Source organism: Siniperca chuatsi, linkage group LG9, assembly GCF_020085105.1.
Source record: "Siniperca chuatsi isolate FFG_IHB_CAS linkage group LG9, ASM2008510v1, whole genome shotgun sequence".
In the NCBI taxonomy this organism is placed as follows: domain Eukaryota; kingdom Metazoa; phylum Chordata; class Actinopteri; order Centrarchiformes; family Sinipercidae; genus Siniperca; species Siniperca chuatsi.
Window position 1 is genome coordinate 6,650,114 of NC_058050.1, and position 16,276 is coordinate 6,666,389.

At 40.3% G+C, this 16,276-nt stretch overlaps 2 protein-coding genes and 1 long non-coding RNA gene across 5 annotated transcripts in view; 2 read left to right on the forward strand and 1 right to left on the reverse strand.

Moving 5' to 3' along the window:
* The window catches only part of sv2a (synaptic vesicle glycoprotein 2A), a 62,527-nt gene extending 58,304 nt beyond the window's left edge, over positions 1 to 4,223 (forward strand). For both annotated transcript variants that reach the window (XM_044207090.1, XM_044207089.1), the window contains one exon: positions 174 to 4,223. In XM_044207090.1, coding sequence (XP_044063025.1) covers positions 174 to 357 — 184 coding nt within the window. In that variant the 3' untranslated portion in view covers positions 358 to 4,223. The remainder of the gene's footprint in view (positions 1 to 173) is intronic.
* A 91-nt stretch (positions 4,224 to 4,314) lies between these two features.
* bola1 (bolA family member 1) lies at positions 4,315 to 6,695 on the forward strand. Of its 2 annotated transcripts, none has more exons than XM_044208594.1 (2): positions 4,315 to 4,415; positions 5,994 to 6,695. In XM_044208594.1, exon 2 carries the CDS (start codon positions 6,017 to 6,019, stop codon positions 6,467 to 6,469), a length of 453 nt encoding a protein of 150 aa, XP_044064529.1. In that variant the 5' UTR covers positions 4,315 to 4,415; positions 5,994 to 6,016; the 3' UTR covers positions 6,470 to 6,695. The 2 variants fall into 2 exon arrangements, with proteins under 2 accessions (XP_044064529.1, XP_044064528.1); XM_044208593.1 differs by having other exon boundaries at positions 4,328 to 4,419.
* A 471-nt stretch (positions 6,696 to 7,166) lies between these two features.
* Positions 7,167 to 16,276, reverse strand: part of LOC122881882 — a 33,612-nt gene continuing 24,502 nt past the window's right edge. Inside the window, exon 3 of the long non-coding RNA XR_006379257.1 lies at positions 7,167 to 10,398. This is a non-coding gene — a long non-coding RNA (uncharacterized LOC122881882). The remainder of the gene's footprint in view (positions 10,399 to 16,276) is intronic.

Sequence of the window (16,276 nt, forward strand, 5' to 3'; positions counted from 1 at the left end):
TGGTTATATAGAGTCCCTACACCATTTACAATGAATGACATGTAAACTGATTAAGTTCTGAAACTCACCTTAACAGTTAATCTCAGAAAGAAAATGGATTATTCCTTAATACATGATCAAACAACAGACAATTACCTGACTGTACTCTTTATCTGTCTCCTCTCTTTTCTCAGAACCACAGCATTTGGCTTCCTCAATGCCCTCTGTAAATTAGCAGCTGTTTTAGGAATAAGCATCTTTACCTCGTTCGTTGGTATCACCAAGGCTGTGCCCATCCTCTTTGCCTCGGGGGCGCTGGCGGTGGGCAGTTTTCTGGCCCTCAAACTACCAGAGACGCGGGGCCAGGTGCTGCAATAGTGTGGCACCAACAACTTTCCGGGGGGCAGAAGAGTTTTGGCCACACTGTGAATGAACAGCTCAAGAGCCCTCCAAACCCTACCCTCTAACCCCTCCGTCATAATGATAGAGTAAAGTTTGTGCACATACTGTTAGACAACACAGAAGAGCGACACAGATGTGCTGTAAATATTTGGGATTAGTGATTATTTTATAGGTACCCCTCCATGCTATTAAGAATAGTGAAGCTGGGACAAAGGCCTGAATAAACCTTGAGCTGAGACAATTTCTTGATGATTGCTCAGAATTGCTGCCGAAACGTGAGGCAAAAGTAATATTAACATGTTCACTGACAGCATGAAATTTAATTCCCCTGAAATATAATAGTAAATTTAGATTCGGCCCCCCCAATATGACTACAAACACCTACTATACACTTAGGGTTGGAGGTCAGGGGATGGTGGCTCTTGATAAAGAGCCATGCAAATAGACTCATAGAAATGACCACTAGCCATTGTTGCAGAGTTCTCTGTAGTCACTTCCATTCTTCTGAGCAAATTCAACTCACCTGTCAAGTCTTGAGTACTTTGCCATTGTTGGACATAGAATCAAAAATGCAACATTTTACGCTTTGATTTTAAGCATTTTTGACTTTGCTGGGTAAAACCAAGACACTCTTGGCTTTCTCTTAAACAAAGACCCGTCCTCATTCTTTGTCTCCTGAGGTCTTGTGTTGGTGTACAGACTAACTGCCATTTTATAGCTTATAGAACATTCCAGGTTTGCTTTTGTTGTTGTTAGAATGTGACGAGATCAATGGAGCCCCTTCCCTTTGTTTCTGATCACCTCCGAACAGTTATGAGATCATTCAAATCAGTTAATGGATACGTTTCCTATGCCAAGTGAAACTTTTGTGCAGTCATGATTGCCATTTCATCACAAAGATGAAGCTGCATTTAAAGCACAACCATTTGCCAGTGTGAATGTCCCTAACATTTTCTTGACTTGTTGAAAATGTTCAGGATCTCACACTCAATCAACATATTTCAATCATACGGTATATCCCTCTATAAGAAATGCCTTTTTAGTACCTCTCCTCCCAGACATACAGTATGTTTGTCTCTTATAAAAATATGTTTTGGAGGGTGTTATGCATGTCACAAAGTATGTATGTAAATTTATGAAAATTGAGAATACAATATGTGAACAGCATTGCATTTGCTCATTGATTAGTCTGGCTTAAGTTACCTTAAAATGTTGACTTTTTCTACCCACAAAAGACTGATTGATTGATTCTGCTGTTGGTAGCAGTGATACCATGAACTTTGATGAATCTTATCACACTCTTCTTAGAGCACACCCCACTGAATGGTCTCAAAATAAAAATATTTCTTTATTAATTTAAATCATACTATCACATGTGGAAGAAAAGTGGGTAATCAAAAGGGTAAAAAAAAAGTTACACAAAAACTTTTAGTTTTTATGGTTTCAGTGCAGGCAAAAAATGTGTTAAGTGTGTAAGAGATGACATATAAACTAATAATATAAATATTATTTGTGTGAGCTGAATGTTTATATTAATGTGAGCGTGCGTCTTAGTGCAATATTGAACCTCTGCAATATTGAGATTTTATTTTATTTTTTATGTCTTTCACCATTTCATTACTATTTAGTTAACATTTGGCAAACACTCTTCTGATATGTGAAAGGTTGTGGGTTAGCTGTCTTATATTGATAATGGAACATGGTGTGATAACATACTGGACATACTTAACCTGTTTTTTGCTCTTGGATCAAGACAGGATGGAAAAGTAGAATTTAATGTCAGTAGAATAAATATTAAAATTGTTGGAAAACACTGCACCCAAAGAAAAAGTACAGCAGAGTTGTTCTATTTAAAATGTTCCTAATTTGGGATGTATATGTCCTTGAGGCACATAACAAGCTGAACATGAACAGTGAGGATAAATTGCAGTTGAAAAGGATTATTCTGCTAATGAGGGTATGAGGGTATTTTGAGTGCACTGGGACCTTGTGTTTACTTGTGCTTTATTATACAAATGTAGCTAGATATAACATGAGATTCACCGTAGAGAACTCACTGCCAAGGGCTGATTGTCATATATCCCACAATGGTAACAGCACAGAGTTTTGGCAAAAATGATCCCCTGATCTAAAAAAGCAAGGGTGATATGTTCACAATTGCATGGTAAAAGAAAACAATCATTAACATGTAAGATTAACAAAAAAAAGTTTTCGTCCAAACTGCCATTTTGTAGGATAGCAGCCATACGTAGACTCAAGACAGTTGAATAAATAGACAACCCATTGCACTAAATGTACACGATCGTACATGCACAATTGTGAATGCCTTGAGTTCTTCAAGACACGTTCTGATGCAGCCTTGCTAGAGATTTAATGAAGAACAAGGTGAGTATTTAGCAAGAGCACAAAGACCAAAACCTTCCAAATGACAAGATTGTGAACAGTGCAGTTGTGAACATAGGTGCTTTGAGCTTTGAAGACCCTCCCCTTACATTTCACCCCCTCCGTCTCACACTGATCTAACTCCAAATTTGACATCTGACCCATTATCTATGAGTGTGCCATCTCTCATTAATGATTGCCAAATATTTTGTATGGCCTGAGTTTACACATTACACCATCAAATCTCTGTTATAGATATGAATATATGTAAATAAAAGTACTTATAATGTAACTAATACGATAGCTCTTCAAACCTTTTGACCCCTGGAAATATACTATATTGCAGTCAGTCTTTGTAGGTTTTCAGCCATCGATCATGTAAAACAAGATTAACTGGACTTATTATGGTAATGAAGATTTTTCACAACTCATCTGAGAACCTGTCTTTAAGAGTCCAGGTGCTCTTGTTTTAAAACTGCAAGAAACGATTGCTTCAGAAGCCGATATGGCCAGCAAGTCAGAAAGCAAAATTTGATTTAAGATTCCCTCTTAAAAGCACATTGATAGTATATAAATGCACATTAACTGTACAAATATAAAATCTAAACATCAGCAGTCCTATTCTCTGTATGTTTTCCTGTATCACCCATGAAATTTAAGAACGATGTCAAGATAACTGTTGTATTTGTTCAACATGGAATGCTGTTAAAGCGCTAACCTGTCTCAGTGACTCAGTTCAGGCTCCGTCCAAGTCAAAATTGTCTCTCTCGTAGATACATATCTTAGCTTATGTTACAGGGTTTTTTGTATAATTAACTTGTTGCCTGAGCAACAGTCAATCGTGAGTGCAAAAAGTTAACAAAGCAATAAGTGTTTGGGTATTTGTCTCTTATTCTCTTCTTTGAAGCTATTGGGAATTGGAGCACATTACTATATGCTGGCCTTGTCCACTAAAATGCTGAGTGTTGGCTTAATAATGACACAGGACATAACAGCTAACATTCGTGTGTACTTTCTAAAACAACCCTAAGTCTTGAAGCTTTTGTCAATAAGATTGCATTGCCATTAATTAAATGTAACAAAGAATCTATCACCTTTGTCACTGTACTGTGCTGTAGAAACTGTAGTTGATTGTAAGTATAGAAACTTTGTGGAACCCTGAATATAAAAAAAAGTTATAAAAAAAAGTGTAAATGAAAAATGCTGTATGTTGTCTTTGATTTTGTGTATTTTGTAAATGAGAATGAAATATAAGTAAATACATCAATGTTAAATACCGGTTATGAATCATAGTTAGCCTAAATGTGACAACATCAGTTCTGTTTAAAGGTGTGTGAGATTTTTTCTTATATTTTCTCATTGTTGATTTTTGATTGGGTTTGCACTATGCTGTGCAACTGACCCTTTGGAATCACAATGGATAACAAAGAACCATGAAGAATAAACAAGTGGAAAAATTATGAAAAGTCAATCTTTGTCATTTCTTTATGTGTATAAATATTGTTTTATCGTTTATAAGAGCCATACTGGTTAAAATCCTACGGCTGCTAGCGATGCTGCTACAGGACTACAAAGCGTTTGAAAAACTACACAACCCAGTGTGCTAGCACTTCCGGTGAGAGCTGCGTAACGTTAACAACTGAACTTGCAAGGCGAGTAAGTAAGCTAGTTAGCAAAATTCTCTTTTCACGTAATCTTCATCGCTTATTATTTATGCTAAGTGTATTATTAAACGCAGACGAATGTATTATCTTTTTATTGAGCTGTTCGGTGTATAGACTCCGTTACATTGTCTCAGTTTTCTTATATATTGGGTGATGTTTATTATGAAAGCTAACAGCTAGCTAATGCTAGCAAACAAGCAGTGAAATAGCTGAAGTTTAGCTTGAATGTTTAGTTACCTACAGGAATTATCAGCAAAGCTAGCATTGTAAAGGTATTACCATGATTGGAAGTCGTGTCATTAACTTACATGAAACTGTAATAATGACTTATAATTTCTGGTATTATTCATTCAACGTTAAGTAAGTTAGACAATAGAGGCTCTCAGTTTATTTAGCCGTAGGCTTTGACTGAAACTGCTCTAATTGGGGCTAATTTACTGGGTTAGCTAGGTTTTGCGGAAAGCAGGTTACAATTGTTATGTGTCTGAATAGCTTCAGAACAAAAACATAATGAGCTTCGCAAAGATAGATGTTATGGCAGCGCTGTTGTATTGGATTGCAATAGATTGGACAGGTGTACCTAATAAAGTGGCCACTGAGTGTACTGTAACAATTAATGTTATCTAAGAAAATGCAACAAAAACATGGGCAGCTCACATGAAAAAGGAAGAGAGCAATGACACGAATAGAGACTTGTTAGTCTAGGTTTATTCTGTGGTGTTAAACTGACTGAGTGTGTGTTTCCAAAGTTCTGTGTTTAGCTTTAGTTACAGAACTCAGATGAGGCTTAAAAATGCTAAAGATATAGTTGGATAGGGAGCTGTTTTTTTTTAACACTGGCCAACAGGCTAATGTAATAAAGCATCCCTGACTACTAAGGATTCTCTTTTTAAGAGGTTTCCTTAGTTTTGAGACATATATGTTATAAAAGGCAATGAAGATTAGGGTATCTGCTGATACCACATACCAATCCGATACCGGTGGTACCTTTTTCCAAAATTAATATCCGTATACAGCACTGTATATAACTTATTCATTGGTTGATTGATGTAAGGAACATGAGGTCCGGGTCTGCACAGTCAGCAGCCTGCCGCGACTTATGAATCCAACTAATTGAGGAAACATTGAATTTTATAATTACATTGACAAAGAAACTGTATTTAATGTGGATCAGTCACATCACGGCTGATCCCTGATCCACTTAATAAGACAGTACCGACACTGTTACCGATCTGGCGTATTGGTATCAACCATCCCTACTAATGATCTAACGAACAAGCTTACATCAACACAAAAACTGTGAAATGAGAAACTGCCAATAAATAACAAGGCCTAGAATAACCCATCTCTCAACTGAAAGAGATGCTGTACCTAAACATTAGAAATGCAACCAGTTGGTAATTACCACTGTTATGTACGGGCTGAGTAACTCCAATATGGTCCTTGTAGGGTGTGTTAATACACCTCAAAGCTTGTTATTAAATAAAAATGCCTACCAGAACATGAATATCTCTCAGATCATTGCATAGCACATCACCTGTATGTATACCCATCTGGCTTTTATAGGTGGTCTCCTGCCACAACCTCTGATGCTGTCCACTGTCCTCCGCTGTGCTCGGCCCATTTCTACCAGTCTTGCCTTAAGCCGGCCTTTGGCCCACTTCAGACCACACATGGACCCAGACCCGAGCCGGCCCATTGAGAGGGCTATCAGAACCAAACTGACCGACACACTCAAACCGGACCACTTAGAGGTACACAATGAAAGCCACATGCACGCTGTGCCCCCAGGCTCTGAATCCCATTTCCGTGTCCTGGTTGTCAGCTCCAAGTTTGAGGGTCTGCCATTGATAAAGCGCCACCGTCTGGTTAATGAGGCTTTGAAGGAGGAGTTGAGTAGCTGTGTTCATGCACTGGCTATCCAGGCAAAGACTCCTGAGCAGTGGGGGAGTAACCCCACCCTGGCTAAGAGTCCACCCTGCATGGGAGGCTCAAGGGGAGATCACACAGTGGAGGAGAAACTGAAGGCCGGGCGAGAGTGATGGGTTGGACCATTAAGTAGTTGTACTTTTGCTGTTGGACTGAACTGTGAAGAATGCAGGTGAATGCTCTAGGAGAGGTATAATGATGAATGTTTCCTGTGTAATTTTACATAGCTGTGATGGAGCTATTTTTTTATTTATGCATCCTTGGTTTAATGTCAGGATTCTGTTGCTGATTTCAATAAAAAATGTGCTTCATAGTAAAATATGAATTGTAAACATTGAATCAGAAGTGTGTTTTAGAGGTCATTTTTGTACCATCAAACAAATGTTATATCCTGTTTCACTACAGGTGGTTGCAGGTGGTTTGCACTGGTGCCCCACAGTTATTGAATGAATTCAAAACAGAGGAAACGCTGTAATTCCATTGGCTAATATGAGGACTTTCCATATTTGCGCCTGCTCATAGATCTCAGTCTCAGTGATTTGAGGTTTGTGAAGTAAATAGTAATTTTATTGCATGTAATGTGGCAGCATTGACAAACGTCAAGAGTTACTGGTTATGGCTTCGTTTCTGCAAGTGAATGAAAATAAACGGTATTCATCATTGAAAGTTTTGATATTACTGTTTAACCAGGCAGAAAACTTATTAAAAATGAGGTCTTTACACATGCAGTTGGCAACTGAAAATGTGCGAGTGGCAGGGTAATACTTGAATTCAGTTATAGTGTTCTTTGTTCTTTTTCATAACTGAAATTAACATGGTATCAAGATATATGAATAAAAAAAAAACAGGCATTCTTGTGATGTGTTATGCTCAAAGCAAAGGAATCGCCAGAAAAGGGTGCCATGGATGCAAAGAGTTCTCATTTTGTGCCTTCAATGCATTTACTTGTTTAAAAACATACATGAGATCAAGTCAGTCATGTGGTACATTCCTTTCTTGGTGTCTTCAAGTAACCCTTACCAAGTATGTAACCCTTGTATGCCTTCTACAGGCCTGTCACCCTGTTGGTCAAATGTGTTAAATGTAATTTTCACCGAAACTAGAATAGTTACAATTTTCAGTTATGCTTATTTACATCAAAATCAATTTTAGTGATGTTTGACAGTGACTAATGCCTATAGTAATAGACATATGAAATGCCTGTGCTGTGGAGGATAATGTCAGTACCACTGGCTCAACACACGAGGGCAGTATGTGCACAAATTATATGACAAATTGAATTGGGCAAGCGGGCTGATGAATACAAGATGTCTTCATTATTCTCCTTAAGACAAACATCAATTTTCCATTCAGTTTTAATTTTCTCCTTATGATTGTACATGTAGCCTTACTAAAAACACAAATCAGTGATACAATAACATGAGTAATCCCAGAGCTAATTTGTGGGAAACTGAACCACCCAATATATTTAATAAACTTCAAAAAATTAATATAAATCCAATATCTAATGTTTTAGTTCAGTGTTATCAAGGGCGACAAAAGTGTTTTATACAGTTTTCTTATGACTCTATAAACGATTGCTCAATTGTATTTATTAGATCATTATTATTTCAGCTTTAAAATGACTGGCTAATCAAACCAGAGGCCAAAAGTACAAAATGTTCTGTAGTCTGTGCTTTCCCACTTCTCAGAATGACACACTCTTTACTGTGCGTGTGTGTGTATGTGCGTGTCTATTTTTGTCTTGGGGTTGTCACTGTGAAGGTCTTATTGTCCTACCCTCAACCCTGATGGCGGCCAAAAATCACTCCTCAAGCCTGTGAGAGCAATAAGACAACAAATATTCGTTAAAAATCGTTGGTGGGAGTCTTAACAAACATTGATCCTTTACCCCAATTATCATTCATCTGCGAGATGGTTTTTCCCCCGAATTTTTTTTAAGACATTACTCCAGGTTTGATGCAACACAAGAATGAGACGACACCAAACACACAGACACACCACAGAGCTAAAGCAGATTTTTAATGCTTTGCTGCAAAGTTATTGTTAGCTCACAAAGACAGGCCTTCAGTGGAATGTGGTGTCACCTCAAGGTAATGTGTGTCGTCTTCTACAATCATCCTCCGCCTGGCATTGACAGCTGTAAGGCCTCACAAAAGGCCCTGGTGAGGAGGGTGAACAACTGGTGTCACTGGCTTAGAAAAAGGAAAACAGTAATACAACCACTTTATGACTGCTGCTCGCCCATTAGAGCCAGGCCTAAGGGGGCAAGAAGCATGGTCGGGGCTGTGGGAGAAAGCAATAAGCTGGGCTGTACTGCCCGGGGACCTGCAGACTGTCTCTGCCGATAAGATTTATGTGTCACAATTCCAGGTGCTGTTATTATGAAGAGGGAAAAGACGTCAAGTCGTCAAGGGTGATGAGGTGGAGTGTAGAGACTTGTCTTGCACTTAAAAGGTTGGACTGTTTTGCATGTGTGACCAGTTCATCATCTATTTAGTCTGTGGCAGTTATCCAGCAAAATAACAGGGTCGGTCAGGTCACCTTAATAGATTGTGACTAGTTTTGGCAAGAGGTGGAATTGCAAGTGCTCTAATTGACAGGCTTTTTATTGTTTCTAGTATATTCTAAGATCAGAAATTTAGCTTTCACTTAAATAGCTGACAAAGTGATCTACTCAACTACTTTTGGCAAGAAAAGCAAGAATGTGAGAGTAGCCTACAGCTGTGCAATTAAGGCCTAATCAGGAGGAGAGTCTCTGAGAAAACTTTCTTATAAACAAAAGATGGTCCCATCAGAGTGATGATTGGTAGGACTTTGAATTGAAATGGTTACAATCACGATGCCACATCGGTCCTTTCACAGTTATTGTACTCTGTGTTGTCTTCAAAGGGGCCGCTTCTCTACATAAGTCGCTTTTTATACAAGTAATCTTCTACTTCAGTAATACTTATGTAAAGTAACAGTACTTACATTCTAGTACTCTTTCCACCCTTTGTTATTGCTTTCTTATACAGGTGAAGTTGTTATGCAATATGTCTGAGTCTATTAAGATGTTATTGCACAGGTGTGTCAGCAGAGGGCCATTTATGAATGAATTTTTAATTAAATCCATCCAATTAAAACGCCAACTTAAAGTTTATACAAACACAAGCTGATACAAGTATGTACATTATTAAACTATGAATAGTTTTTTCCATAATGGAATGGTATGTTTACAAATAGGGTTGGTTTAAAATGTTAAGTATTTTAGGCTAACCAGTGGTGGAAGAAGTACTCAATGTGAACCTGAGGGCCTGTGAAGTACAACCTCAAAATCATTCTTAAGCACAGTACATGAGTAAACCCACATAGTTATTTTCCACCACTGAGGCTAACCGTAATGAAAGCCCAATCAATATCATCCCCACATGGGGATGGACCCACTAATGTAATTTGATAAAATATCTGTAATAAATATTAGCTTAATATTGACTTACATTTTGCAGTTTTTATAGACGGTGTGTCAGAGAGACGATGATCCAAACTGCTGTTGGTGTATTTATGGTGTCGATGTAATGGATTGCATTTATTGCAAGAGGAATTCCTTTAATTTGTCCACTGTATCAGTGAGTTCATTTACAGTAGATGTACACCAAGCCTCTTCTACCATGTCCAGACTCCAGTATGATGGATCTGTCTCCAGTCCCAGGTCTGGCCCATATGGCCTGGAGGGTGCAGCAGGTCAGTGGGAACCCACCTTGGCAGCGCTGCTTCTGCGTCAGAGTCCTGGGACAGATGGTGCCAGGCTGGGCTGAGACCCCGGGCAGGGCAGGGTTCTCGCGATGAACAGCCGCTGATTTACGCTGCGGCCCCGGACCGAGGGCTGTGGTGTGGGGGGCTCCTTCTGCGCAGCTGACCCCTGCTGGTTGCAGGGTCATCCATCGGGAGGAAGGAGGAGGAGGAGGTGGGGTGGGTACAACAAATGGGTATCTGAGAAAGGGTGGTTTGGTCATCCCAGGGGACTGGCTTCGTCCTCTGGCCCCCTGGTCAGCTGAAGGATCTGTGCAGCATGTGTGTAGGGAGAGCAGCCTGTTAAACACATTTAATTTAAACCCCTACTAGGGACAACATCATTACATTTATTGTCTTTAATGCTAAACCCAATGTTATTGCACAATAGAGATTAAGGAAACTGTCAAAAGTAGCAAAATTTTGACCCAGTAAAATTGGAATAGTACTAAATGTTGCTTCCTGTTGTAGCAAAACCATTATAGAAGGCAGCTCAAAATCATCAGTCCTAATTACAGTTTATTAATCACAGAATGGCTTTTAAAAGCCCCCACGCTGGTCTGGTGATTAATCTTTAGCTAGTTTCATGTTGTAAAAAAAAAACAGAGTTGAACTTAAGGTGATGGTAATAGGCTATTAAGGCCTTTTAATTGGAAAGCCCCCCCTTCGCCAACTCTCTCTCACACCACACTGCCAACTAATGAAATCAGTGAATAGCCAGCTTGAAAGGGAAGGACAAAAGCAGAGATAGAGAGAAGACAATATCCTTGTGTGGGAGAATTAGTTACACTCAGTAGTCTAAGTATTCAAAGCGCACAGCAAAAAGGGGGGGGGGGGGGCTAGAGGGGATTAAGAGAAAAGTCCACACAGGTGGGTTTGCTGGGAGGGAGGAGGGGTCACATGACAGGACGTTACCTCGTTTGATAAACAACAGTCGGGGCCCACAGGAAGAAGGAAGGGAGTTATTTTATAGGCGGAATTAACTGCTTCACCACATCAGGTATTCATTATGGTAAATCTCCCAGGTGTGCTGTACATGCAAGTAAAGTCAAACATCTTAGGAGGTTGGATTTGATGCAAAACAACTTGGACAGACACATATTTGCTGTGGACAGTAAGGGTGGGAACTGGCACAAACTTATTCTAAATCACAACTGAAGTGTTATTCTTATTAATGCAATTTTAAGTTACATTTTTTAATAACTTTTTGTAGCAGAAAAACAGGCTGAACATCTCATGATTATCCGCACGGCACAGATACAGAATCACAGGTCGACCTCTGCACCTTGTTTTTTGTGATTATTGAGGCATTAAAAGTGGCTTTTCCACTGTGACCAAAGCCAAAATTATGTGTTAAGATTGGGTGTTAAGATTTGAAGCATGACAGATAACAGATTTATTTACAGATTTATTATCAACACATTTTAATTTTCAAATGTATACAAACAATTTATTGTAGAATATATATATTTTTACTCTGTAAACTACTGAGAGTCAAGAGGTTAATTCCACTCTGTAGAAATAAGATCAAGTGAAATAGTAATTTAAACTGAACAGTCACAAATTATTTTACTTTCATGAGAATGGAAATGATGGACTTACAGTCCTGTGATGTATGGTTTCCGACAACTGTTGAAATAGGGGATCTGAAAATTACTTTCAGGAGGTTAAAGTGTCCCCAAAATGTATCAGTAACTAAGTAGCTGGTTGTAATTCCTTACCTTACCTTCTTTGCATCTAATGAAGTAAAACTAGTGGTTAGGTTTTAGAGAAAAAATAGGAAAACAATCAGGCATGTGTTGGAATATCGGCCTTTAGTGGTTCACTGGCAAGAATACAAGGTGTCTATGTAGGTGATTTATCGTATGCTTGTTTTTCGATCAATAACAAAGTTAAATTACATTAAAATTGCAATTGATGACATCTCAAACACCCATGTTTTGTTTTTCACTCAAAACAATTACCTGAATACACATGTGGTCATCAGCCAGCCCTGCTGCAGATCTGGTGATCCTGTGTCTTTCTCAAATGACCAAAAAGAAATGAGACGCCACTGAAAAAGTTTGTGACAAATCAGCTGACAGCAAAGATGAAAAGTGAATTGTCAAAGAAACTAACATCAGTAACAACAATTCCCTCTGCGCGGCTCAGTCAATCACATGATCACAGCATTAAATCATGGAAGTTTTTCCTGGGGATGTTAAGGCATGGGGCTGGTTAGGCTGGTTTTCGGGCCAGAGTGCACAGGCCAAGGCCTTAGCCCTAAGCCCTGCACACTCAGTTACTGACACGCATGCAGCTCCCCTTCCCTCCCCTCCAGGGCACTAACCAGAGGAGTGTGCATGTCAAGACAGATGGGTCACAGATAAGGCTCTTTCAAGGCCTTCTTTCTCAGCTCCCTCTATACCATCTCTCAACTCCCTCTCAACCTTTTTGCTCAACCTCTGTGATCTTCCCACTCCTGCTCGCTAGCTTTGAACCTGTGTCTCATTCCTAGTGCACCCCCTCCATCTCCACTCGCTGTCAATCATATCATTTTCTGTGCAAGCTATGACCCAGTTTGCACACTTTGGCTAGTTACCCTTTGGCTTAAGCCCCTTTCTCCTCATAAACTTCTTTTGACCTTATATCAACTTTCATTCAACAATTTAAACAGCCCCTTCCATATGTAGCTAAGCTGAATGTTCTCCATGTTCCCTCTCTTGGTATAATGATTCCCTCAAATCTTCACTCAGCCTCTCCAGGGCTCCCACTTGCTCATGGCTGAACCCTGACACATGACTTTGTCTGCCTTCCTTTTCGTTCTTTCCTTAGCACTGTGTCTCAAGGAGGATTACATTTACTTAACCCCCTGCACTACTCAGCACCCTATATGATCATGTTTATATCTCATGCACAGCCTGAAGCTATTATCATATTAACATATTATGTTAATGCTTCTCCCCTTGGGTATTACTCAGTGCTGATGTTTTTAGTCAAGAGGTTGTAAGTTATTCAAACGCCAGTGTTTAGAATATTTTGTGGGATTTGAATGACAGCCAGCATATAGGAACACACAGCAGACACATGAAGCATATGATATTCACATAGCTGCTTTTATAGTCGCTGCAGAAAGACCCAGCCACACTCATAAACCTCCATTCCAACATGTTTATCATCATAAAACCAAAGGGAGAGTTAACAGAGATTGAGCACATTTATGGCTGAGCTTCAAATATCATAAAAAATAATTGATTAGCACCAGGTTTTCTCATGTGGGCAGTGGTGTCACTTTGCACCTGCTGTACCCTAGTTTTAGATGACATACATATATGTTTGTGTTCTTCTATCTCCACCATGAGGCTGACATTTGTGGTTTTGAGTGAAATGTATCAACAACTATTGGATGAATTGTCATGAAATTTGTTACTGACATTCATGTTCCCCTCAGGATGAATTGTAATAACATTAACCATCAACCATTTCCTCTACTGCCATCATCAGGTCAAACTTTCAATTTGCACAATACTTTATGACCAAATACCTGCAAAACTAATGACGTACCCACCGGCCTCAGCTGCACTTTATGTTTAGTGCTAATTAGCAAATGTTAGCATGCATATGTTAAACGAAGATGGTAAACATGGTCAACATTAAACATCAGCATGTTAACATTGTTATTGTGAGCATACTAGCGTAGCTGTAGACTCTTAAGTAATGTTCACACTACGAGCGACAAAGCTACAAAACGGCCAAGCGTGGCTCAAGCGCTTGTTGGTCGTAGTTAAGTTTTTCTTCCATTTTTTAGAAGGAACGGAACAGGAATTATGGGGAAAGAGAAGGGGACTGGATTGTTCACCGCATCTTTGGAGCGCTAAAAAATGTTGAGGGCAGCTCAACTTTGATTTGTAGCGCGTCATGCTTCAGTGTGTAGTTTCTTGTCACCGGCTTCCATTGAAAATGACTTGTAGCCTGTTTGTCACCAGTAGTCTGAACAACAGCGTTGGTCTTGTTTGACTTTCTATCCAACTGAAAACGGTCCGTTGCTGGTAATCTCTCAACCACACGCAACACTTTTGTATTGATTGTATCTCATTTGCTTCTAAGAGGATGATTCACTGATGCCACCTCTATAGGGCGTCTTTGAGTCCTATATTAACCCATAAGCGATATTGTTGAAGCTGCAGTTCGGGTCAGAAGGGTCAGCCATACGCAAGGCCAGTAAATGCAGGGTTAATCTTGGCTCTTCCAGATGTACCAGCCAACTCAAAGGAGCTGCGAAGGCTCCATTCGGACTTCCACAAAATGCGATCTATTGTTCATCTGTCAGCAGCGCCGTGATATATTCTATCCTACACTCGTGGACAAAACATACCCCGGCGATTATACAAGCATGGCCATTTGCCCTGCAAAAACGCCAGCCCGGTGACTGTGGACACCAGGCAACTTGACCCTGGGGTCTTGCGTTCCTTTGTTTCCACTGACCTCTGTTTCGTTTACCCCCCTCTGAACCTAAAACCTGTCCTTCCAACTCCCCCCTCCTTTCCCTGCCTCCTTCTCCCACACACTCTTCACACACATACAAATAAAGAAATGGGCCCCCTCTAGTTTATTTTATTAGCACTTTGAAACCCAGGCCTTTTACAGGGGAGTGGAGGGAAAAAAATAATAGGAAGGGGCTTTAATTAGGAGAGTTATTAGGGCTCAAATAAAACAACAGGGTCAGGGGGAAGAGCTGGGTCAACTGGGAGTGTGTGGGCTTTGATATGAGGACTTTGTCATCTTTGGGTTCAACCCTCGTATCCTCAGAATAGGGCAAGGCTCAGGGCCACACTGAAGAGAGTCGTTAAGGGATGTGCACACTTTCTCTGGAGTGGGTTTGTAGTGGCAGGAGCAATGCTTTTATGAATGCTGAGTGTGGGAATTAATGAGTTGTTTTTTGTTCTGATTGCACTTTCTACTATCTGATGGTTTACATTGTATGTGCAGGAGGAAGCGTGCATGCCGCATAGAGCACTATGTAAAGTTCCAGCTGTGTGTCTGTGTATACATGTGTGTTTGTTTAGTGCCAGGTGTTCCGTCCCCTTCCTTTGTGATCAACTCAACTGGGGATTGTGACATGGAAGCCCCTGCAATTTCCTTTACTCAAATCTTTACCGGCTTCCGACTCATACCTTAGTGTACGATTCCCTTCTGTCCCTCTTGTCGCGTTCCCTCTCCTCCACTTCCCCTTCCCCTCTTCTTCTCCACCCGAGTAGCCGCTCCCTGCAGCTTTCTCGCTGTTTACCAAACACACCAATGGCCTCCTCCTCCTCCTCCCTCCTGCCTCCCTCTTCCCTCGCTCCTGCACATGCATGTCTTTGTTTGCGCTCATCTGAGTAGAAAATGGTTCCCAACTAGCGGCGGGGCTGCAGTGTGAGACAGGAGGCCTTAAGTGGTGCTCGCCGGAGGGAGAAACAGCGGGTCTGGATACTGCTGAGTGCTGCCGACAGTCCGTCCGCCTCCTCTCGGGGTGTAGAGGGGTTAGGGGAAAAGGAGGGGAATCCCTAAAGCAGCCTGTGAATGGTGGAGTCTAAATGGCATATCATCATCAGAGGCAAAGCACATGATGAATAACAACAACAAATTACTAGTTGATTATCATGACACCCTCCCAGTTCCCACCACAGACAAACAGTTCTAATATTTTTGAGGGAAGAAATGCAGTGTTGAATTGTTATATATAATGTACATCTCTATAATTATGTTCTTTTAGCTGGGACTGCATGTGTTTTTCAAAGGAAGTCATGCCCATATAAATTGATGTGAACGTTATAGCCCTCCACACATGTGAAAACACATGAGAGATCCCAAGGGATTTGGATTAAAAAACAAACAAAAGGATTGACAGCCAGGGCAATGCATTTCCCAGAATTCAGTGAGCGGTCAAAAACAATATTTGGCACAAAGGGATTAAACCGTTATCTCTAAATGTTTGCATCATTCACAGTCAGAGGCCACCGCTGAAGAGCCCTGCGAGAGAGAAACCAACCGACAGATGTGTGAGACAGATGTGTATGTGTGTGTATGACAGAAAGAGAGGAGTGAAAGAGCGAGAGAGAGAGAGAGAGAGAGAGAGAGAGAGAGAGCGTGCTGCTGGGCAAGATGTAGGTATTATAAGTGGCTTGCTC

Excerpts from the sequence above, each read along its gene's own strand:
- bola1 (XM_044208594.1), top strand. The coding sequence starts at position 6,017 with ATGCTGTCCACTGTCCTCCGCTGTGCTCGGCCCATTTCTACCAGTCTT.